Source organism: Typopeltis vanoorti, chromosome 18 (assembly GCF_054136105.1).
Source record: "Typopeltis vanoorti isolate ZY-2024b chromosome 18, IOZ_Tvanoo_1.0, whole genome shotgun sequence".
NCBI classification, from domain to species: domain Eukaryota; kingdom Metazoa; phylum Arthropoda; class Arachnida; order Uropygi; family Thelyphonidae; genus Typopeltis; species Typopeltis vanoorti.
In genome coordinates this window covers 3,029,720-3,054,575 of record NC_143566.1, presented here as the reverse complement: position 1 = coordinate 3,054,575, position 24,856 = coordinate 3,029,720, and the positions used below count along the sequence as shown (strand labels likewise).

At 36.7% G+C, this 24,856-nt stretch overlaps 1 protein-coding gene across 1 annotated transcript in view; it reads right to left on the bottom strand.

Annotated features, from left to right (window-relative positions):
- ACC (acetyl-CoA carboxylase) overlaps positions 1 to 24,856 on the bottom strand; it is a 1,393,224-nt gene that overhangs the window by 639,387 nt on the left and 728,981 nt on the right. Inside the window, exon 30 of the mRNA XM_090408519.1 lies at positions 5,600 to 5,698. Coding sequence (XP_090264645.1) covers positions 5,600 to 5,698 — 99 coding nt within the window. The remainder of the gene's footprint in view (positions 1 to 5,599; positions 5,699 to 24,856) is intronic.

The window sequence follows — 24,856 nt, the reverse complement described above, 5'->3', positions numbered from 1 at the left end:
CTCCTTTAAATACTTGGGATAATATGCACAAGAAGATGATGGGCTAGACACAGAAATTAACAACAGGAAACAAAGCTATTCTATGCAATGAAAGGACCATTCCTAGATAAGAAAGAAATTACCTAGAATGCCAAAACGGTAGCATACCATTCATGTTTGTACCAACATTAACATACAGTTGCGAGCCTTGGTGTTTAACAACAGGAAACACAAACAACAAACATTTGAAATGAAATATCTTAGGAAAGTGATGCAAAAAAACAAGATTAGACCAAATAAGAAATCAAACTATAAGAGACAACCTTCAAGTTGCACCTCTAAACCAATTCATAACACAAGCTCAAATGAGGTGGTTTGGACATCTTATTCAAATGGAACAAGGAAGAATAGTAAAAACTGTATACGAAAGCCAGAAAATAGGAAAAAGAAACATAGGCAGGTGCAGGAAAGGTTGGCAAAAGGAAATTAAGGAAAAATTGGAAAAGAAGGGAATTAACTGGAAAGAAGTAAAACAACAAGCCTTGGAGATGCCATGGAAATTTCTTTGGCAAAATCTCAACGCTTAAAAGCACAAGCGATCATAGACGAAGAAGATGTTTTTCATTAAAAAAAAAAATACTTGCAAGCCCTTGAGTATTTTATTGTTTGTTTATTATCATTCTTGTTTTATGATGATAAATCATAATCACTTTGTTTTATTATAGAAGAATTATAAATGATATGATATGATTATCTCTGTACCTTTTGAAATGATAGAATCACTTTTTGGACTGTTTTGGACTGATTCTAATTCATTTATGAACTGTGCACAAGAGAATTAATTAACTACATATTTCACTTTGGAAGCATACACCTTTTTTTTCAACTCAAGATGATTAATATCAATTTTAAAATTTCCGTGTTTCACGGAATACTAATATCGAGAATAAAGAGAAAACTAGTATTTTGGTAACAAATGAGGATTTTTCTTTATGCTGATTTACATCATGAAAGGATTTATGTAATTTTACCATCATTTTGTTTATTATACAGTAATTACTAAAAACGTATAGTCTTGAACTAGCCCAGTAAAACAATAATAGCCTTCAAAATCTTTAGTCTGTTCACCCCAAAATTGTTGGTATAAGTGAGACGTGGTTAGATGACGATGATATCCTGACAGGAATAGAGATGAACAGATATGATATTTTTCGTGAAGATAGACAGGGAAGAAAGGGAGGAGGAGTGCTGTTAATGGCAGCAGATGAGTTGTGCCTATCTAAGGTGGAATTGCAAGGTGCAAATAGTGGTCACGGTTTTGTGGCCGTATGGTGTGAGGTAGAAGTTAACAGGATGAAATATTTAGTTGTTTAGTTGGGTGTTGCTATAGACCTGGTAATATGGAGGGTAATGAGAAGGAAATGTATAGGCAAATTGGCCTAGCTAGCAAGAAACGAATTATCATTATGGGCGACTTTAATTATGGTAATATAGACTGGAAGCAAGAGACTGCATCTGGGGGTAAAGAAAATTAAATTTTGGAGTTTTTGAAAGATAAAGGCAGCACATAACGGAGGGTACACGAGGATCAAGAGTATTGGATTTGATCATCTCATCAGATGATGTTATTATAAATGAGGTGTCAAATCTTCCACCAGTTGGTGAGAGTGACCACGAGGTGATCACGTGCAGGGTGACCAGTCATTCGAGGATGTCTGTTAGAAAGGGATATATGTGGAATTATAAGACTGGTAATTACGAAAAGCTCAGGAAACAGCTTGCTATAATAAATTGGAAAGAGGAACTGCATGGAAAGGATATCAATGCTGCTTGGGCCATACTCAAGAACTATTTGGTGGAGGCAATAACAGAGTGTATTCCAAGGGTCAAGAGGGTAAACAGAGTGGGTGTAAAATGGATGAATCAAGAGATAAGGTATGCAATATGGAAGAAGAAGTTATTATGGAAGAAACACAAAATGAGTATTTATAACAACCAGTTGCATGAGCAGTACAAAGAGCAGGCAAGGAAGGTGACTAGCTTGCTAAGGGTAGCAAAAATGCAGTATGAGCAGCAGTTAGCTAAAGCGGCCGAAAAAAATCCTAAGGAGTTTTTTCGATATGTCGCCAGTAGAAGAAAGAATGATTATGGTAGAATGGGATTGATTGGTGAAAACGAAGGAATGATAACCGCTGCGGAGGATATAGTTGAGATATTTAGTGAGCAATTTCTAAAGGTATTTCATTCTTGTAAATGTGACATCATGCAGAACTTGAAAGCAGTGGGAGAGGAGGAGGAGGAACTGTTAGTAAGTGAACAGGAGGTATATGAGGAATTGAATAGACTTGATGTAAATAAGGTTGTGGGCCTTGATGCTATTTCACCACGTGTCTTGAGGGAATGTGCCTGAGAGTTAACAACAGCTTTTGTATATCTTTTCAACATGAGTCTCTCACTGGGTCAAGTTCCAAAAGAGTGGAAAGAGGGTAAAATTGTTCCAATTCATAAGGGAGGTGATAAGAGTAAGGCTTTGAATTATAAACCGGTCTGTGTGTCTGGAGTTGTGGTCAAGGTATTAGAGAAGTTAGTTAGGAATAAAGTTCAGAATTGGGTTGACAACAGAAAAATACTCTATGGTGGCCAGCATGGATTTACTAAAGGAAAATCGTGCTTTAGCAACCTGCTTACTTTTTATAATAAAGTGACAAATGCGTTGGATAAGGGTATTGCATATACAGTGGTATATTTAGATTTTGCAAAGGCGTTTGATAAATTGCCACATGACAAGCTGGTAATTAAATTGGAACAGATGGGGCTGAACAGTAGATTGGTTCAGTGGATTGGAGATTGGTTGTCTGATAGGTATCAGCGAGTTGTCTATGGAGGAGTGATATCCCAGAAGAGGAAGGTTACTAGTGGTGTACCTCAAGGGTCTGTTTTGGGTCCATTGCTGTTTAATTTGTAAGTAAATGATATCTGGAGAGGTCTGAATGGTGATGTGCAGTTGTTTGCAGATGATGCAAAGTTGGGCAGAGCTATCAGGAGTAGTGTGGATGCTGTAGCTTTGCAAGAGGACTTGAATACACTGTCTGAATGGGTAAATAAGTGGGGATGTCAATTCAATGTTTCAAAGTGTAAGGTTTTGAAATTTGGGAAGCAGAGATGGGATGTAAAGTACACAATCGGTGCAAATATCTTGGAAGAGGTAGAGGAAATGAGAGATCTGGGAGTGATTGTAGACAAGGACCTAAAATTTCGGGGAGATGTTACTAAAATAGTGAAGACAACACAGCGGATAATGGGAATGATGCGGAGGACATTGACTGGTAGAAGTAAGGATGTTATGGTTCCTTTGTATAAGGCTTTGATCAGGCCACATATGGATTACTGTGCACAGATCTGGTCATCTGGTTTTCAAAAAGATGAAATTGCGTTGGAAAAAGTTCAGAGGCGATTGACTAAGGTGGTTTCTGGTCTCTGGAATGTAGAGTATGAAGACAGATTGACAAAATGCAATTTGCAGAAATTGGTGGATAGGAGGAGGGGGGGATATGATTGAGACATATAAGTTGTTAAGTGGTTATTACCAGATTAACGTCGGGGAGGTTTTGCACAGAATGGGTGAGGATAGCAGGAGAACAAGAGGTCATTCCTGGAAGCTGTATAAGGAGGGTGTGAGCAAGGGAGTGAGGAGCAGGTTTTTTGCATAGAGAGTGGTGAGTGATTGGAATGCTTTGCCCGAGAGTGTGGTGTGTGCAGAGACAGTGAATATATTTAAGGCACAGTATGATAAACTGTGTGTATAACAGTGGACCTCCCACGATGAGTCTTTGACTCCATGGAGGTTTTTATAATAATAATAATAATAAAATAATAATAAAAAGGAAAAGTGGAGATAGTTCCAAAATATATAGGCATCCTGTAATTGAAACCCTCATATTAGTTCAGTAAAAAAATAATATCACATCTGGAGGAGCATCTGAAGTGAACCTAAAGACAGTCAAAGGTTAAAATATAAACTATAAATAAACATTCTTAAATTCAGTGCACCTACTCCTTAACCTTACTATGCCAGTTTTGTAAAAAAATTAGCATCCAGTCTACAGAACCTGTAGTATTTAGGTAAGAAGATCAGTAAAATACAAAAAAAAATTATTTGACTTTATACACAAAAACAAAAATGTAAATAAAATTCAATTAAATAAATAATAAAAAATACAGAAAGAAATTATATTTCCTAAAATATATCTTGTTTTGTATTTGTTTTTCTTATATATCCATCATTTCCAAATGAGCTGTAAAACTATAGTGAAGAATCAGTTTGTGAAAAGTGATCACCAAATGAATTTTCTGAAAAGGAATTTTCCAGCAAAGAATTTTTTGCGTTGATGAATATCCTGGTGTAAAATTTTCCATGAACAAGGATTGCATAAATTTGTGCTTTGTGCTGAAGAATGGGGAATTTTTACTAGAATAGTCACTTTTCTAGCTTGTATTTCATATTCTTAATATAGCTGCTTTCCTTTTATACTTTTTCCATATCACTTTCTTAACTCCAGTTTAACAGCATGATTCATCCATTTTACACTCACTCTAATTATCCTTCTAACTTTAAGGATATAATTCCTTTCATCTGTTTCAAATATTTCTTAATTAAATCCTGAGTATTGCTGAAGCATCTCTATAGTACTGTATCCATGAATACTTTCTTCTGATTCAGTCATCAGTAGCTTATAATTCCATATAAAATATAACCCTTTTTACCTCAGACCTCCAACAAAGCTGCACATCTCTTAAGCGAGGACCAAGTGATCTGCTTTCACCCTTCCCTCTACCTTAGAAAGGAAGAGAAGTGATCACTTTGTGATTATTTGGAAAAGTAACAAAAATTACTGGGTCTTTATTTGGGAAATGAAGTTGAAATTAGCACACCATTCATATTTATGTTTCTGATGCTACTATCAATTCTTGAATTTTGTATTGAATTGTTTATCTCCTAGAAAACTCCCAAAATCTAAACTCACTCATTCTATCATACGGCCTGATTCTTCTTTTCAGTTTATATTGACCTAACAGAAATTACAGATAATGACTGCTATCCTTGCATTTATTCAGTAGAACATCAGTAAATGTGTTTTGAAAAGAATTTCTGCTATATTGACTAATAGTACATTTCAAAAAAACCCTGTGAAAATATCATTGGAGGTCATATTTTAGATCTGTGGGAAGAAGCATGGGATTAATAGTATAATAGTGTACAGTGGCCTAATCACCATCAACACAATACCAACCATATGTTTATCTGATCTTGTTTGACATGAGGTTCATAATTGCTTTCTTCTGTTCCCAAAAGATTATCAGCATTTAGTGTTCTTGATTACACTTCGAATAAATTGTACTTTGTCAGCAAATCAAATGTAGCAAGTAGTTGTGCCTGAAGTATACATCATTAGGTGTTATCTAACATGTAGTGCAAAATATTGGTTAGGAAATAATAATTCATGCCGTAACATTATTATAATTGTTATCTCTTGAATGAATGGCCCTTACCACTGGAGATCCAATAACTATATAATTAACACAAACAAAACAAAAATTAAAATGTTCAAAAAAATAGTACCTTTTCAGCACAGAAAGTATTAAATCTTATGCTGTATGTTTCATCATCAGCAGGAGGTTGCATCAGTATTGCCACATTTAAGATATGCATTGGTTCCGTCTTGAAGAAAGAACATAAAAAAGAGAGGGGAAAGAGAGAATGATAAAAGTATTCAAGTTATTTAATATAAAAATGTTTAATAAAATAAACAAAAAGTTGACTTTTAAAAAGATTATAAATTAAAAATGAACCTCATTATTATTATAATTTGATGGGATGAGAATGTATCAACTTTTGTCAATTTGTTCTGTTTTGCAAGAATTTGCACTATATAGAAAATAATCTTAATTAATTCAAAAAAAAAATATTATAAACTCATAGAGCTATATAAGGTCACCCAAAGTATGTTGAATAATACTTACTGTGGTGAATTTATACTTTTGAAATTTTTAGTGTTTAAAGTCTTATTTTAATATATTGTGTTGTCTTTTTCAATAATGACAGCCACTGTACATCAGTTACGTGGCAGAGTAGGTGATAACAGGCCACTATTTAAGGACTATATTCTGCACAGTACAAGATAGAATGCATGTATCCTGGCAATTAACAAATTCCTGTGATGAAACAAACCAACTATTGTTTGGCATTTTCCCACAGGAGGGGGGGGGATGTGACAAATCACTTGTACTTATGGTTTTCAAGCTAGCTAGCATAGAACGAATCATTACATTAGCTTTCTACAGAAAATAAAATTATGATAAAAAGGGAAATGCTGTTTTCCAGTATATATAATTCACTGATAATAAAGAGAAATTCTATACCTTTGTGTTTCTAAAGGTGTAAGAAGTAAGTAGGGGTGCTTAAGGGTCAAAGCTGTATAACTGAGAGGAGACCTCGACATCACCTTTAAAGGAATGCGGAAAACCGACCAAAGCTTCAGACCTAATGCCCAATCCTCACATTCTCGTGGTGCACCCTGTTAGGTATCTACCTGGATACTGAACGAATGAGAATGGGCTGGGATTTAGGATTTGGCCGAACAAATTGTATTCTTATTGGCTTAAACCAAAATATAATATGATAGTACAACATAAAAGAATTTCATGCCAGCTGGGGCATCGTCTGGTTAAACAAGATTCCCGTTGTATTCGCACAGGTAACCAGGGCGAACAGCGAAAGTCAGCTACTGGAACAAATCCTAAAATACACCCCAACTCATCACCAGAGTTCAAGATCAGTACTATCAGCATAAGAAGACTGAATGGCAAAGAAATGAAGCTAGCTGAGGAACTGAATAAGTACCAGATCAACATAATAGGGGTGACTGAAACTAAAAAGACAAAATCTTGTGAGATTTTTCTGAGCAATAAATACAAAATGTTATATTCAGGCAATGACAAACAAGGAAAAGAAGGTGTAGCTATAGCATTGAACACAAAATACTAAGCTATTCTTCATGAATGGCAAGCAATATCAACTAGAGATGTGGGAAAATATAATGGGGAATTGGAAAATAAGGACTTATTTGTGCCTATGATCCCACAGAAGGTTCTACTAACATAGAAGTGGAGGAATGTTTTGATTCTTTAGAAAAAAGCAACTCCACAATGAAAAAGGAGAAGCTGGTCATTGTTAGTGATCTAAATAGTAGAATAGGAAATGATTGTCAGACATATAAAAATATATTGGGAAAATTTGGAGAAAAGAGCAAAGCTAATAATAATGATAAATAACTGTTGGATTTCTGCTCAGGACATGGACTGGTTATTACACACACAATCTTCCAACATAAAAACGTGTACAAATTTATATGGAGAAAAGAGGCAAGGAATAAGAAATGTCTCATTGATTATGTTATTGTTGATAGGGATATTTTCTCACTGGTTCAGTGAGAAATTGGAAGTGATCACCATTTAGTCTTGAGCAGGATAAAATGGAATTTCATACTGAAAAGAAGAACATGTAAGAAAGTTTTAAAGAGAATAAAAGTTGAGCAGCTCTCAGATGTAAACTGTAGACTAACATACAGAAACATTATTCAAGAAAAAATGAAAGAGTTTAAGAACAGGAACCAAATCTTGGAGAGTCAGTTGCAAATCCTGAAGAAAACATTGATTGATTCAGCTAGAGAGGCATGTGGTGAGGTTGTCTGCAAGGACAGAAAAATCGGAACCCCATGGTGGACACAGGAAGTTAAAGATGCAGTGAAGGAAAAGAAGAAAGCATATCAAAAGTTCCTGGCAAATAAGTCAGCTTGTGCTCTTAGAGAATACAGAGACAAATGTAAGAAAGCTAAACACTATGTAAAATTAGCTAAGCAAAAGTCATGGGAAGACTTTGGTAAGAACCTTGAAAAACAATATCAAGAAGGTGGTAAAATATTCTGGAAGCTGTTGAAAAAGCTTAGAAATGGAGAAAAGAGTGTTATAAAAGGATGACATGAAAACTGGAGAAAAAGATATCCTTGACGTATAGAGTAATTACTTCAAAAAATTGTTAAATGAAACAAGCCGTGATGATAGCACGGTAGTAAAAAACACTCAACAGGCATGCAATCAGGAATACATATCCAATATGGTGGAATAGATTATATTCCACCAAAATGCTCAAGTATGGCAGTATACAGTGGCTGAACTGCATAGTTTAGAAAGCTTGGACAGAGGGACGAATTCCAGATGATTAGAATAGAGCTCTCATAGTAGCCATATATAAAAAGGGTAATAAAACCAAATTTTCACATTACGACAAATAGTTGAGAAATCATGGGAATATAACAAAGAACTGTATTTAATTGTAGATCTGGAAAAGACATATGACAGGGTGCCAAGAGAAGCTGTTCAAAGTGCTAGAGTTGTATGGTGTCAATGGAGCATTATATCAAGCAATACTTAGTCTTTATTTGAGTTGTAAGTCAGCAGTTAAAATTGAAGGAAGTACAGGAGATGGTTTAATGTTAAACTGGTGTCAGATAAGGATGTACATTATCCCCTCTGTTATTTATTATCTATAAAGATCACATTATGAATTTAAGTGGTATTAAACCTCATATCAAAATTGGAGATGTTAATCTGAGCTCTTTACTCTATGGAGATGATATTATATTTCTAAATAAATCCACTATAAGTCTGCAAGATTCCTTGAGTAAATTGAATACCTCTTATAATAGATTTGGTCTGAAGGTCAGCAATAACAAGACAAAGAGAATGAAAATAGGCAGAAGCATTAAAAACATCAACTGATTGTGAATGGAGAACCTATAGAACAAACAAAACATTTCAGCTACTTAGGCACGATTTTTCGTGAAGATGATAAATTACATATGGAAAGAGACAACAGAATCAATAAAGCTGGTATGCTAAGAAGGAAGTCAACTGAATAAATTTATATGGAATAAGGGAGAAATTAGTCAAAACACTAAATTAGATGTAAACAAGAGAGTGTTCAAACCAATTTTAACTTATGATTCTGAGAGCCAGGTTAGAAATAAAACAATTGATCAAAGACTATAGACCACAGATATGAGAGTGCTGAGAAAGATTAGAGGGGTGAACAGATGGCATTAGTGGCAATATCATATTAAAAACGAGGATATTAGAAAAGAACTTAATATTGTTAGCATCCAGGAATGTGCTAGCAGAGCAAATCCCAGGTGGTACGATCACTTAAACAGAGTGGGAGAAGATAGGTTAGCAAAACAAGTGTTCTTTGCCAGGTTGGCAGGGAAAAGACCCAGAGGAAGACCTATATATATGTGGATTGATACAGTAAAAAGTGACTTAGAAGATAGAAATATAAAATCTGATAATGTTGGAGTCTTGACAGGTAACAGATTGAGTTGGAGGAAAATTGTAGATAGGAAGTTAGTAATGGTGTAAGTTTTTCATACATTACTATCATATCCTGTACATCCCTTGAGGGTACACATCAGGATTTTGATGATGATGATGAAGAAGGTGTAAGTATACCATAACCATTCATATATATTAGTTTTATGGCCATATGTCAATATAGGAAGAATACACTGGTTATTCGTAGATAGGCTTATACGTTGGTAACACATGACTAGTAAATTATTTAAGGAATTTACAACGTATACTGGAATATTATTAAAAGAAACTTTGAATAATATTTACATTGGTTAAAAGAATACATGGATTATAAATCCTTTCTTTTAGTGTGAAATAACACAGTGGTACACTTGGATTAAAGTGCAAAATCCAAGTATATTACTGTGTATCCTTCTCCTCTGTCCAATGAATCAGTCGCTTTATTGTAATACATAAGTAGATTACTAAAACATGACCTCCCTTTATCAAATCCATGCTGTCCATCAAAGATAATACCATTGTTGTCAACCCAACTCTGGATCCTAGTTCTCACAAGCTTCTCCAACAACTTAAACACAACACCTGACACACAGATAGGCCTATAGTTTAATGCTTGAGTTTGATCACCTCCTTTATGAAGTGGCACAATCTTCCACTCCTTAGGGACTTGACCGAGTGCAAGACTCGTATTAAAAAATATGTCAAGACAGGTGTCAACTCCCTGGCACATTCCTTCAGAACACGTGTTGATATATTATCAAGTCCCACAGCCTTATTAACATCTAGTTTACTCAACTCCCCATACACCTCTTGCTCACTTACAGCCAGTCTCTCCTCCCCATAGTCACATTCACAAGATTGAAAGACCTGTGTGAACTGCTCATTAAGTATCTCCACCACACATTCCGCAACAGCTGTCTTTATACCATTTTCTCAAATCAATGTCATCCTTCCATAATCATTCTTTCTTTTGCTTGCTACATATCGAAAGAACTCCTTAGGATTCTTTTTGGCTTCATTAGCTAACTGCTGTTCATACCTTTCTTTAGTTTCCCTCACCAACCAAGTCATCTTCCTTACCTGGTCTTTGTAGACCTCATGGAATTGGTTATTTCCGCTTTGCTTTTGCTTATGAGATTAAGTATGCAATACAGAGAAAGAGGGCAGCATAAGCTGCCCTCTTTCTCTGTATTGCATACTTAATCTCTTTATTCATCCATCTCACACCTACTTCATTTAACCTTCTCACCCTTGGAATATATTTAGACATTGCATCTACCAGATAGTTTTTGAAAATTCCCCAAGCTGCGATCTCTTTTCCAGCTAACTCTTCATTCCATGTTACACCCACAAGTTGTCTTCTGAGCTCTTCATAATCACCCCCTTGTAGTTCCACATATACCCTTTTCTCACAGAAGTCCTCACACTGCTGGCAACCACCCAGGTAATCACCTCATGGTCACTCTCACCAATTGGTGGATGATTTGACACCTCATTTATAATTACATCCTCTGATGAGATGACGAAATCCAAGACCCTCAATCCTCACGTGCCCTCTGTTACATACTGTCTGAGATAGGTATCTTTCAAAAACTCAAGAAACTCATTTTCTTTACTTCCAGTTGCTATCTCATCATTCCAGTCTATATTGCCATAATTAAAATCACCCGTAATGATCACCCTTTTCTTATTTGCTTGGCTAATTTGATTATACATTTCATTATCACCACCACCCACATTTCCTGGTCTATAACAACATCCCACCAAGTATTTGATTTCATTCACCTCTATCTCACACCATACTGCCTCAAAACTACTGGCACTATTTCCCTCTTGAATCTCTACTTTGTATGAACATAACTTTTTCTCTATCATCAATAGCACCCCCCCCTCCCTTTTTATCCTTTCTATCCTCACGAAACATATCATACCCTTCCATCTCTATTCCAGTCAGGATGTCGTCCTCTTCCAACCATGTCTCACTTATTCCGACAATCTTTGGGTGAACAGATGCAATTAATGCAACCATTTCATCTGCCTTGTTTCTTATACTTCTAGGATTTGTATACAAACACAACAGCTCATTTCTGGATCTACAGATAGTTCCACTGATACCACCGACTCGATGTGATCTCTTGCTCGACTGTGGCCATTTCCCTTTCTGTTTATTCATTTTAAAACCCTTTTTAATTCCAGCTGTTTCCTCTTGATCCCAGGTCATCCCATTCCTTTCTACACATGCTCTCACCTCCTCTCGGGGCATTCACCTTTCTCATGCTGTGTACAGCTGTCCACCCTGAGACTCCCCGTTTTCCTGTTCCTCTTGCACGCCCATTCTCTCATTTTCTATACTCATACCACTCACTTCCTCATTCATAACCACCTCTTCAATCTCTCCTATCTTACTCTCCTGCTCTTCCACATCACTTCCCGCTTGATCTGATTTATTCTCTTCTCACTTTTCTATCTTCCAGCAGCAGTCTCTCCAAGCGACTCACACCATAACCACTGAAATGCAGTCCATCGCTCCCATACAGCTCACGTCGTCCCTCAAACTCATTCCACACATTAACAAACTGCAATCCCATCTCCTCACACATTTCAGCCAGCATATCATTCATAATCCCTGTTCTCTGCCTCATCTCACCACAGTCATACCTAGGCAACACGCTGACCACTATAACAGCAGCACATCAGAAATGTGTGGGTAATGTCAGAGATAACAGCAGTCTGATCAAAGGAGAGGAGAGACAGGCATATGGAGATGAATAATAACATTAGGAACTCAGGAAGTTGCTCAGAAGGATAAAAGATAATAGCATGATAGAAAAGGTAGTCAGTGGGTTTCCCAGGTATGACAGTGATAAAATTAGGCAAAGAGAATATTGTGAATCATCTCTTAGCAGAAATGTGTGAGGAGAAAGGAGTGCAATTTGTTAATGTGTAGAATGAGTATGAAGGATGAAATGAACTGGATAAGAGTGATGGACTGAATTTGAATGATTTGGTGTGAGTGATTTGGAAAGAATGATGCTGGAAGGTAGAGAAATGTGTGCAGAGAATGAATCTGGCCAATAAGAAGCAATGTGAAAAAGCGAGAGAGTATGTAAGAAGAGAATGAAGTAGTTGTTATGAAGTGGGTAGTACGAGTATAGAGAATGAAAGAACAAGTGTGCATGACAAAAGGGAAATGGGGAGGCTCAGGGTGGAGAAGGGGAACACAGCATGAGTAAGGATGAAGCTTCAAAATGATGTGTATGTGCAAAAACAAAAACAGAAGGAGATGACCTTGGATCGAATGAAAAATAGTTGGATTTGAAGAAGATTCTAAGATGAATAAGGAGAATATGAAATGGCTAGAGTTAAGTATGGAGGTCACATCTAATAAGTGGTATAAGTGAAATTTCTATAGATCCTGGAATGAATTGTTATGTTTGTATACAAACGCTAGAAGTGTAAGAAACAATGCAATGGTTACATTAATTGAGTCTGTTCACCCAAGAATTGTTGGAATAAGTGAGACATGGTTGTATGAGGATGACATCCTGACAGGAGTAGACATAGAAGGTTATCATGTGTTTTGTGAAGATAGGAAGGGTAAAAAGAGATCTGGAGTGCTACTGATGATTAAGAAAGAGTTATGTCCATACAAGGTAAAGATGTTTTGTATTTTTTTGTAAATTTGTATTATATTTGTATATTGTTTATATATTTCCCCTTTCCATGTAAAATAATTTTAAAATAGTTTTCCATGTAAAATTATTTTAGACGGGAGGGGAAAATATACATACAATTAGATGGGACAGCAATGGGCTCCGCCCTTTCTCTCACCCTTAGTCAACTTCTACATAGAACACTTGGAAAAGCTAGCTATCAATACAGCTGCCACTCTCAAAGCAAGGCGTTGGCTATGCTATGTTGATGATGTGCTTGATATTTGGCCACATGGCACAGACACATTGGATACATTCTTAGCGCATTTAAATAGCCAACACCCAAAAATCCACTTTACAATGGAACTGGAAGCTAACGACTGTCTACCCTTCCTGGATACACTAATCACACGTCAAACCAAGAAAGATCAGGAACCACTGACCCACACAGAGCTAGAGTGATTTGTTCCAATGATATTGCTCTCACTGCTGAACTCATTCGCTTAAGTCACACCTTCTTGGCCAATGGCTATAATCCCCATAAGATAGACAAAATAATAAATGCTACCCAGAAATCCCCCACCCCCAATGTCTACCACAGGAGACTACAACAAAACTGTCACCATTGCATATGTTAAAGGCACACCTGAAAAGATATCTAGAGTGCTCATGATGTTTATTCATATACATCAACTATTATTATTTATTATTATTATTACGGGCAACTCCAAGGAGTCCTCAGACTCATCAAGGGAGGCCCTTTGAATTCATTTACAGTCATGACACCCACAACAAACTCTGGAAGCTCGTTCCACTTATTCACCACTCTCCAAGTAAAAAACCTAGTTCTAACACCCTTACTAACTACTACACTCTTGCGATAAAGAGCCAAGAGGCTATTTTTTTCCGGCGGCGTAAATTAAGTTAAGGGGATAATAAATCCCTCATTATCGTAGTAATGATAATACATGGGTACACCAGTCTGGCAATTCGTATAGTAAGGATATACGTAAGTTCGGTTCACTTAAACCTTGGTATTATCCAGGTCTAGCTACTCAATGATGAGACCTCAATAAAGGTCGAAACCAGTCTGGGTAGTGACATCTCATCCTAATGTAAAACAGTAATACATCTCCTAGGAGCTGCGTTTTACATTATGAGAAAATATTAAGGATAGTGATGGGGCTTGCTCCACCTTTGCCCTGAGTTGCCCTAGCCGTGTACTACCCAGGAGTTGACTTATGCTTGGACTCGCCTATAGTTCTTTGGCATGAAACTCTTAGATTTCGATCCCAGAGTTTCGTATCCAGCTTTAAAATAAAGAGGGATTTATTATCCCCTTAACTTAATTTACTATACTCTTGCTCAGTTTCCATGGATGGTCCCTAATTCTCCCATCACCAGACCTGTTCTGAAAAATTTCCTCTAAATTAATCTCGTAAAAACCCCTTCAGTAATTTGAACGTCTCAATCATATTACCCCTTTCTGCCTATCTACCAATTTTTGTAACCTACAGATCTTCAACCTGTTCTCATAAGGTTCATTCCATAGACCAACTATCATCTTGGTCACTTGCCTCTGGATCCTCTCTACCTCCTTCCCATCAAGAAGAAACCCAGGGACTAAGATCTGGGCACAGTAGTCAAGATGGTCTTCTTATCAAGGCTCTATAAAGAGAAACAATAACTTGCTTATCTCTGCTTGTCAAAGTATTCTTCAGTAACCAAGTGATCTGATGAGCTGATTTAACCACATTTGCTATGTGTCCCCGAAACTTCAACTCCCTATCCACCAACACTCCCAAATCTCTGGCTTCGTCAATTTCCTGGAGTGCAGTTCCACCAATGTGGTATACTACTGCTAATCTTTTCACCCCAAAATGCAAAACCTTACACTTTGCTATACTAAACTGATATCCATTCTCATTAGCCCAGACTGTCAATCTATCCAAATCATCCTGCAAAATTTTGACATCATGTGCATTCCCTATTGCTCTACCCAACTTTGCATCATCAGCAAATAAATGAACAGTTCCTCTCAGATCCTTCCCTATATCATTAAAGAACAAATTAAATAGCAGTGGTCCAAGAACAGAACCCTGTGGCACACCACTAGTAACAGGCCTTTTGTTTCCTTTGTTTGGACTCCACTCCAGAATAAACTAAGTTTTTTTGGGAATTATTATAATTCAGTTATACATTGGTATAGCTGTAATTATAATCAACGTCCACCTACAGCTATACGTATGTGGACGTTGGTTGTCAATCAATGTCCACTGTCCCTACCTAATTTCCGAATGGTGGACGATCCAGAACTTACAAATTAAGCCATGCCTTCGGCCATTTCGCAACAACAAATGCCCTTATTTGGCAGATTCAACTTCCAGTCTTGACATAGCCTTACACTCATTCCAAAAATGTTCTGATGATGGTCAGTCGACCGAAACGGTCCACATCCCATTAACGCTCTCTCCCCCCCCCATGCCCCAGTTTCCCCATAAGTAAACCCTTCCCCTTCTCTCCTCTTCCCCTCTCCAATATGTGCCCCTAAACACAATAGTATATATATATATATATATATATATATATGTTTATATATATATATTATTAACACAAAACCCAGGTTTCCAAATTTATTTTTCCCATGTCAAAACACCCCCCATGCTTCCTTCCTTCCCCCCCCTCGTTATAAACAACTTCAGCAGGATCATGAAATTGGAAGACATCCTAGTATTCAAACAAGGTATGTACAAAATTTTTCCACCTCTTTTATTCTGCTATAATTGCCTTCTATACTCACCCTTAATGCCCTAAAATATATATACCCCTTTTTTGAGTAATAATAGCCAATGTATTTAAAATAAGGGACACTCCTAAACAAAAATAGAAACTAAACAGAAATAGGCTATAATAGCCGTAATTATAATAATAGTGTTTAAGAGGAGTAGCATGGGAATTTTCCAAGAAACTATACCTTTTTTGGGAATAATTAATTGTAAATAAGTGTGTCTATGTGTTTATGAGTAAGATTTGCTATAAAACTTGTGTGCTTGCAGAGTTTCTGGTGTGTGTGTGCTTGTTTATTTATGAAATCATTAAGCATAGAGCATGGGATTGTACCTGGAGAAAGAAAGATGCCGGTGGCTTTATCTTTGAATGAATTTAATTTTGATTTCAGTCGTTTTGTGAAATGTGTGGTGTACTATATGTATTCATTCGATTATGTAAATAAATTATAGATATTTAAAGCTGGATGGAAGGAGGATGTGTGCAAAGTGTGATCTGAATGAGGACTTGATGAGTGGTAACGTATTGGTAACTGAAAGTGTTAGTAGTGGGAATGCCACGAGGAGAATGAGTGCTCATCTGATAGGGAAAAAAAGAGACAATGTAAAAGAGAAGTGAAAAAATGGTAAATAAATTTTGAAAAAGCAAACAAGCAATCTGATGAACTGAACAATCAATGGTAGTAAAATCGAAATTGATACGAATGTAGCAGAAGTTGAAAAATAGAGTGCAATTAAAGGTAAGGTAGCAGGCACCGTTGACAGTAAACACGCATGGATGGCTGGAAATAAAATTGAAAGAGTGAATGAGAGCAAAAATGTGATGCAAGATTTAAAAGTTGAGTTGGTTAAAATGAGGGAAGAGATGAAGAAGACACAGAGTAAAATTAAGAGAATTTGAAATATGTATGGAAGAGTGAAAATGATGAAAACGAATGATATTGGTTTGAAAGACCTGAAATTGGCATTCTATGGGGATTCAATTATTAGAAGTATGGTAAATGAGAAGCTGCACAAGGTTTGTTTTCCTGGAGGTAAAATGAATAGACTGATTAAGGCATTGGATATGGGGGATTAGCAAGCAAAAGAGTTGGCATTGGTAAAAGGAACTTGATAATTTGGGACAGTAGCATGATAGGAAGGGTAGTCAGTGTGTTGCCCAGGTATGACATGAGTAAAGAAATGAGGTAGAGAGCAAAGATTGCAAATGATAGGTTAGCATAAATGTGTAAGGAGAAAGTTTGTTAATGTGTGGAAAGTGTCTGAAGGCCAAACTCAACTGTATAAGAGTGACAGACTGCATTTGAATGATTTTGGTGTGAGTCACTTGGAGAGACTGCTGCTGCTGGAAGGTAGAGAAATGAGTGCAGAGAATGAATCAGAAAAAGTAAGAAGTCATGAAAACGAGCAGTAGAGAGTAAAAAAAGGAGAAATTGAAGTGGTGGTTATGAATGAAGAAGTAAGTAACATGAGTATAGAGAATGAGAGAACAAGTATGAAAGAAAAACAAAATCAGGGTGGACAGGGGATCACAGTGTAAGAAAAGTTTAAGCTCCAAAATGATATGAATGCGTGCATAGACAAAAAAGGGAAGGAGATTACTATAGATCAAATGAAAATAATTGGATTTGAAGAAGGTTCTATGATGAATAAGAAGGAAATAAAACAGCTCTAGTTAAGTATTGAGAAGTTATATATCTAATAAGCAGTAACAGTGAAACTTGCTATAGTTCAAGGAATGAGCCATTATGCAATGAGAAATGCACTAGCTACATTAATCGAGTCTGTTCACTCAAGAATTGTTGGAATAAATGAGGATGTACGAGGATGACATCCTGACAGGAATAGAGATGGAAGGCTATGAAGGATACTCATGAAGATAAAAAGGGTAAATAGAGTGGTAGAGTGCTACTAATGATTGAGAAAGAGTTATGTCCATACAAGATGGAAATAGTGAGAGTGGCTTTGAGGCAGTATGGTGTGAGATAGGGGTAAATAGAATGAAAAATGTACTCGAATGTCGTTATAGACTTGGTAATGTGGATGGTAGTGACCCTGAAATGTATAATCAAATTAGCCAACAAATAAGAAAAGAGTGATCATTAGGGGCGATTTTAATTATGGCAATATAGACTGGGATGATGAGATATCAACGAGAAGTAAAGAGAATGAGTTTCTTGAGTTTTTGAGGGACAACTACCATGGGCAGTATGTAACAGACAGCACATGAGAAGTGAGTCTTAGATTTGATCATCTCATCAGAGGATGTTATTATAAATGAGGTGTCAAATCATTTGCCAGTTGGTTAGAGTGACAATTAAGTGATTACCTGGGCAGATGCCAGCAGAGTGAGGAAATATGTGTAACTACAAGGCTGGTAATTATGAGAAGCTGAGCAGACAGTTTGCAGGTGTAGTATGGAATGAGGAGTTGGCTGGAAAGGAGATCAATGCAGCTTGGGTGTTATTCAAGAACTATCAAGTAGAAGCAATGTCTAAATGTATTCCAAGGGTCAAAAGGTTAATAAGATAGGTGTGAAATGGATGAATGAAGAGATTAAGCATGAGATACCAAGAAAAAAGGCATTATGGAGGCAATGTAAGAGGAGTGGTAATAAGGAATTCCATGAGAATTACAAAGCATATGCAAGGAGGGTGACTGGGTTGGTAAGGATAGCAAAAGTGAAGTATGAGCAGCAGTTAGCTAATGAAGCTTTCCAGAATGATTATGGAAAGATGACATTGATTCGAGAAAATTGTATAAGGTCAACTGTCGTAGAATATACAGTTGAGATATTTAATGAGCTGAAATGAAGCCTATTGGCTCTTTATTTTAAATAATTTAATGAGCAGTTCATAAAGGACTTTCATTCTTGTGGTTGTGACATCATGTAGAGTTTGAGAGCAGTTGATGGTGAGGAGGACAGACTGACTGCAAGTGAGCAAGAGGTGTATGGGGAGTTGAGCAAACTAGAATGTAAATAAGGATGTGGCACTTGATAATACATCACTACATATTTTGAAAGTATGTGCTATGGATTTGGCATCTGCCTTGACATATTTGTTTAATATGAGTCTTGCACTGGGTCCGAAACAGTGGAAGGAAGGCAAGATTATGCCGCTTCATAAGGGAGGTGATAGAACTCAAGCATCAAATTATAGGCCTATCTGTGTGTCTGGTGTTGTGGTTAAGTTGTTGGAGAAGCTGGTGAGAACTAGGATCCACAACTAGGTTGACAACAATGCTATTATCTTTGATGGACAGCATAAGTTTGTTAAAGATGGGTTATGTTTCAGTAATCTACTTACTTATTACAATAAGATGATGGCTTCATTGGACAAAGGAGATGAATACACAGTAGTATACTTTGATTTTGCAAATGTTTATGATAGATTACATGTTGATAGTCAAACAAGAGCAGATGGAGTTGGACTTGTGCAATGGATTGGAGTTTGGCTGTCAGTTCATAAAGCAACTTCTGTATTGGGCAGCAATATACAAGAAGAGTAAAGTCACCAGTGGTGTGCCTCGGTAGTCTTTATTAGGGCCATTGCTGTTTAACCTGTATATTAATGATGTTGGAGTAGATTTGAATAGGGATAAACAACTGTTTGCAGATGATTCAAAGTTGGGACGAACTATGAGGAGTAGAGTAGAGTATATGTCATGTATGGCCTTGTAAGAAGACTTGAATAGATTGAGTGAATGGGAATGAGGATGCCAGTTCAATGTTGCAGAATGTAATGTTTCAAAATTTGGGAAACAAAGAGCGATGTAAAATTTATGCATGGTGAGGATATATTGTTGGAGGTGGAGGAAATAAGAGATCTTGGGGTGATGGTGGATAAGGATCGAAAATTTAGAGGACATATTGCCAAAATTGTGAGGACAACACAATAAATTCTGGGCATGATGAGGAGGGCATTGACTTCTGGAAGTGAGATTTCTGTTCCATTGTATAAGTCACTGATTAGGCCACACATGGTCACCTAGTTTTCAAAAAGACAAAGAGATGTTGAAAAGGGTCCAGAGGTGACTGACTAAGTTTCTGATCTCCGGAATGTTGAATATGAGGAAAGGTTGAGAAGATGCAATCTACAGAGTTTAGTGGATGGGAAGAAGAGGGCTTATATGATAGAGACGTTCAAGTTGGTAAGGGGTTGTTATAGGATCAATGTTGAAGAGGTTTTTCATAAAATGGTGAGAGATCAGGAGAAAACGGCATCCCTGGAAGCCGTGTAAGGAGGGTGTGAACAAGGGAGTGAGAAGCATGTTTCTTGCATGCCGATTTGTTAATGATTGGAATGCCTTACCTGAGAGTGTGGTATCTGCAGAGAATTTGAATGTGTTTAAGGTGTAGTATGATGAGATGTGTGTATGACTAAGGGACCTCCTAGATAAGTCTTTGACTCCATGGGATCTTTGGGTAATAATAATAATAACAATAATTATCTGTAGTCCATATATCAGACTATCAAACAGTAAATCAAAAATGTGTGAACTTATTAGTAGCCACATCGATAGTCTCATTTCCTGCAATTCCAAAATGGCTGTGACTAGAACAAGAAAACATTCAAATTAAAGGTCTACAATTCAAACAACAGTTGAAAAACCATACAATGCACTGGATGTGGATTATATATAGAAGAGATGGCTCTAAAGAACTGAACAACTCTATAAAATTACACACTTTTGGAAGTGGTTTTCTTTTATATGTGCAAGCTGAATGGCATGAAACCCACCTATATAATTACTGAAATCAAATGGAATTTGGTGGGATATAACAATACCAGGAAACACTGCAGCACAGTCAACTATACCTCAGATCATTATCTGTCAATATAGATGGGCAAGAAATCAAAGTGGAAAGTTCTATGTGGATTAAACAATTGCAAGACGACGGATGATGGAATATGAAACTTCTATAGTTGAGAAAGTGAGAGATTGCAGGATGGAGTGCAAACATGCCAGGGATGTATGTTCTTAGGTTTGATGCAAGTAATACTGTCAACATTCATGCCAACAGCTTCTATAATCTCTTTAAAGAAGAGATTATAGAAGAGATTACTAGTCCACATAGAATGCTATGGAAGACTTCATTTCTAGGACACATTCAAGAGGGACAAATGTGTCTGTCTAGTCGATAGAGCCAGTTCATTTGCATCAACATAAAGATTTTAAGTGGGCAATGTGCGAAAGGCACCAGCAAATATCTATATACCATGATGAGGGATGGGATCAAACCATAGCAGGCTACTCTGGCATGCAGAACCATAATCCTGTGGATCTTCCCTGTTGTGAGACTCAATTATATAGCCTGGTCAATGGACTAGTCAGTTCTGCTGAACACTCATTTAGCATTCATGCTGATATCCAATGAGTCCCAATGGCTAAACTCTTATTCAGTTTGTGCAACAGCTCTAACACATCTGAGTTTCTTCATTCGGTGAAGAGGTAGCAGTGAGATCAATGTTGCATAAACTAGTTTGATACCTTTTAGCAAAATGGGTGATCACTAGTTGAACAACCTCTTTTGCATCTGTCATCTTCAACACCATCTGCATTCAGTAGATTTATTCTTTCATATTCATTTTTTCTTTTGCTTGCAGTATATTGCTAGAATTCCTTGGGATTTTCATTAGCTTGCAGAGCCAGTTTCTTTTCAGACTCAGACTTTGCTTTCCATACAACAGTAGCGACTCTTCTGGCCGCCTGCTTATAATTTTCAGAACAGACACCTTTCTTATACCCAAGGTATTACATCCACATCATCCTCTTTTTTAACAAATCATTTGCTTGATGCATTGTTGATATTGTAACTATCCAGCAACCAATATCATTGTGCTAAACCTAGTATACTCCTCAGTTGGTTATATTTTCCTACTTTATTAGTTCAGTATGTAACCTCTTCTGAATAGAACATTCATAAACTTAGTCACTTCCCAAGTGAGTATCACATGGTCACTGTCACCAACCAGAGGCAGAATAGTTATGTCTTTAACTGAAACACTCTCTGACACTATAATCAAATCTAACGCTCTCTGACCTCATCTTTCTGTCACATACATATTATGAATTTTCTTGCAACCAATAAATTCTGTTTGATGAAGATGAAGCAATGAAGATCGATTCGGATCCAGTTCAGTGGAGGATAGAGTGCAAAGGCGATTCAATGCTTTCTTGCACTTTTCTATAAAAGATAAGTCCTAAGAACATGGCTTATGTTGCGACTTGAATAACAGCTGACCCTCTCTTAATCAAGATATGGGTGAAGAATGTTTTTTCATCAGAAGTGCACACACTTTTTTTCTGCTGAAAATCTGATCTGATGATGAATTGCTTGCTGAAACTGTTTTTCAATTACTCTTATGTTACGAGAACGACAGTTAATTGTGAAGTCATTATATAGAGCATGGTCTACAGTGGAAGGAAGCTGTTGAAGTGTTAGCAAACTTTGATAGCATAGCAAAAAGTCTCACACTTAAGAATAGCATTTGGGAACACACTGTTCTGGAAATAATGGCAAAGACAGTGTACTTCCCAAATGGACTTGGAAGAATCTGTTAGACAGAAAGTTTTTTAATGAATTCAGGAAGGTGTCCTCTGCAATCTAGGTTACAGAGGTCTTTTAATAAGTCCTATCTCCAGGATTTGTCAAAGCTTTTTCCATATCAAAGAACACTGGCACCAGATGTTCATGTTTCAGGAATGTGTCTGTTATATATGTTTTTAAACAGCAGGCCAAATGTTCTAAAGTTAAACAACGACTATGAAAGATACATTGTGTATTGAGAGAAGAATTGCTGCTTTCTATATACGAGAGAGATCTGAAAAGTTCTCAGCCTCGACCATAGATGGCAACACTATTATTATTATTATTATTATTATTATTATTATTATTATTTGTGACACCTCCAAGGAGTCCGAAGACTCATCGAGGGAGGACACCTACTGTACAACTCTCTGTGTCCACCACTACCAAACCTATACTACCAATCAATTACATCAGCGCCATCTACAGCTCACCATCACAACAAGTATTTTTTTGTCTGTAAATTGTGTGTGTTCTGAAGGGACGATTTGTCTGTATGTGGGATGAAAAACCAGAGTTTCCAGGAGAAAAAACCCTGCTACCTCCGTATGAGATTGGCTAACTCACCTTCAATTGAAAAAGTCCATATAAAGATTCCTCCCATCACTACAGAAACCAAACTCAGGCCTTTTCCAATCAAAGGGTGCAATGTACTGTCGTTCTTCCAATTGCGCTATGGAAGCACTATCGGCAAGATTTTTTTTTTTTTCGAAGTTGGACATCTGTCATAAGCATGCATGTAAAATTGCACGTCATTCTATTAAGTAATTTATTTTATACAGCTGTCTGAAACAAAAGCGTTGTCTGTATCCCTTGAAATGGTTAAAATTGAGTATCATGTGGTTATAAAATTCTTTGTAAAAGAAGGTTTAACGTCAAAAGAAATTCATCCGAAGTTCATAAAAGTTTATGGGCACTCTTCTCCATCTTTTTCAACAATTAAGAAATGGGCTGTCGAGTGTAAACATGGCCGTACCAGCCTTGAAGATGATCCACGTGAAGGACGTCCAAAAAGTGTAACGACACCCGAAATTATTGATCAAGTGCACGATATGATATTGGATGACCGGCGAGTCAAAGTGCGTGAAATTGCTGAGACTATAATCATTTCAAAAGAATGTGTAGGATGAATTTTGCATGAAGAATTGCAAATGAAAAAGTTCTTTGTTTTAGTGGTCATTAGCATTCATTTTAGAAATAACCAGTGATCAAATCATTGTTCTAGCTTACTGTGTGAAATATAACTCAGCTTGTTCTTTTATATATTTGTATATACTCCAGATGATGACTTTAATATGAAGGTCGAAATGTCGGGAAATTAAAATAGTTATTTATAACGGTTGTAAAGTCCATAATTTCTAAAATGAAAGCAAATGAAAAAGCTTTGAGCAAGATGGGTGCCATGCTTGCTCACAGCAGATCAAAAATGTACTCACATGAAAATCTCTGAACAGTGCTTGGAGCATTTTAACAAGAATAAAACTGATTTTGTGCATCGATTTATTACTATGGAATGAGACTTGGTTTCACCATTACACAAAAGAATCCAAACAGCAGTGAAAACAGTGGACAGAAGCTGCTTGTTCAGGGCCAAAAAAGACAAAGTCGGTTCCGTCAGCAGGAAAGGTCATGGCATCAGTGTTTTGGGATGCTAAAGGCATTTTGTTTATTAATTATCTTGAAAATGGTAAAACAATAACCGGGGAATATTATTCAATCTTTTAACCAAACTAGACAAAAAAAATTTGTTAGAAAAGATCCAGTTTGTTTGCAGGAAAAAAAAATCACCTTTCATCAGGATAATACACCTGCCCACAAAGGTGTTTTGGTAGTGGGAAAATTAAGGGATCTGCACTATGAATTGTTGGAACATCCACCCTATTCCCCAGATTTGGCTCCCTCTGACTTCTATCTCTTCCCAAAACTAAAACTCTTCCTCAATGGTCAGCGTTTTTCTTCGAATCATGATTATAGCTGTAGAGGGGTATTTTTCAGATCTTACTGAGAACCACTACAGGTACAGGATAATGGTGCTGGAGCATTGCCGAAATAAATGTATTAGTCTCAAGGAAGATTATGTTGAAAAATAAAAATAATTTAGAAATTATAAATTTGTTTTTTCATATTTAGGCCGAGAACTTTTCAGACCACCCTCGTACCAAAGAATTCTCGCATTAACAATTTTCTCTAATATCTAATATTAAACAGGAATTGCATGCGAAAAAGAGGCTATGGAAGAGATATAAGGAGACAGGTGAAGAGATGCATGAGGAATATAAGACACAGGCCAGAAGAGTGACTCGTGTGGTAAGGAAAGCGAAACTGGAATATGAGAGGAGATTGGCCCTAAGATCCAAAGAAAATCCTAGGGAATTTTTTAGCTATGTGGCCAGTAGGAGGAGAAATGACTGTGGAAGAAT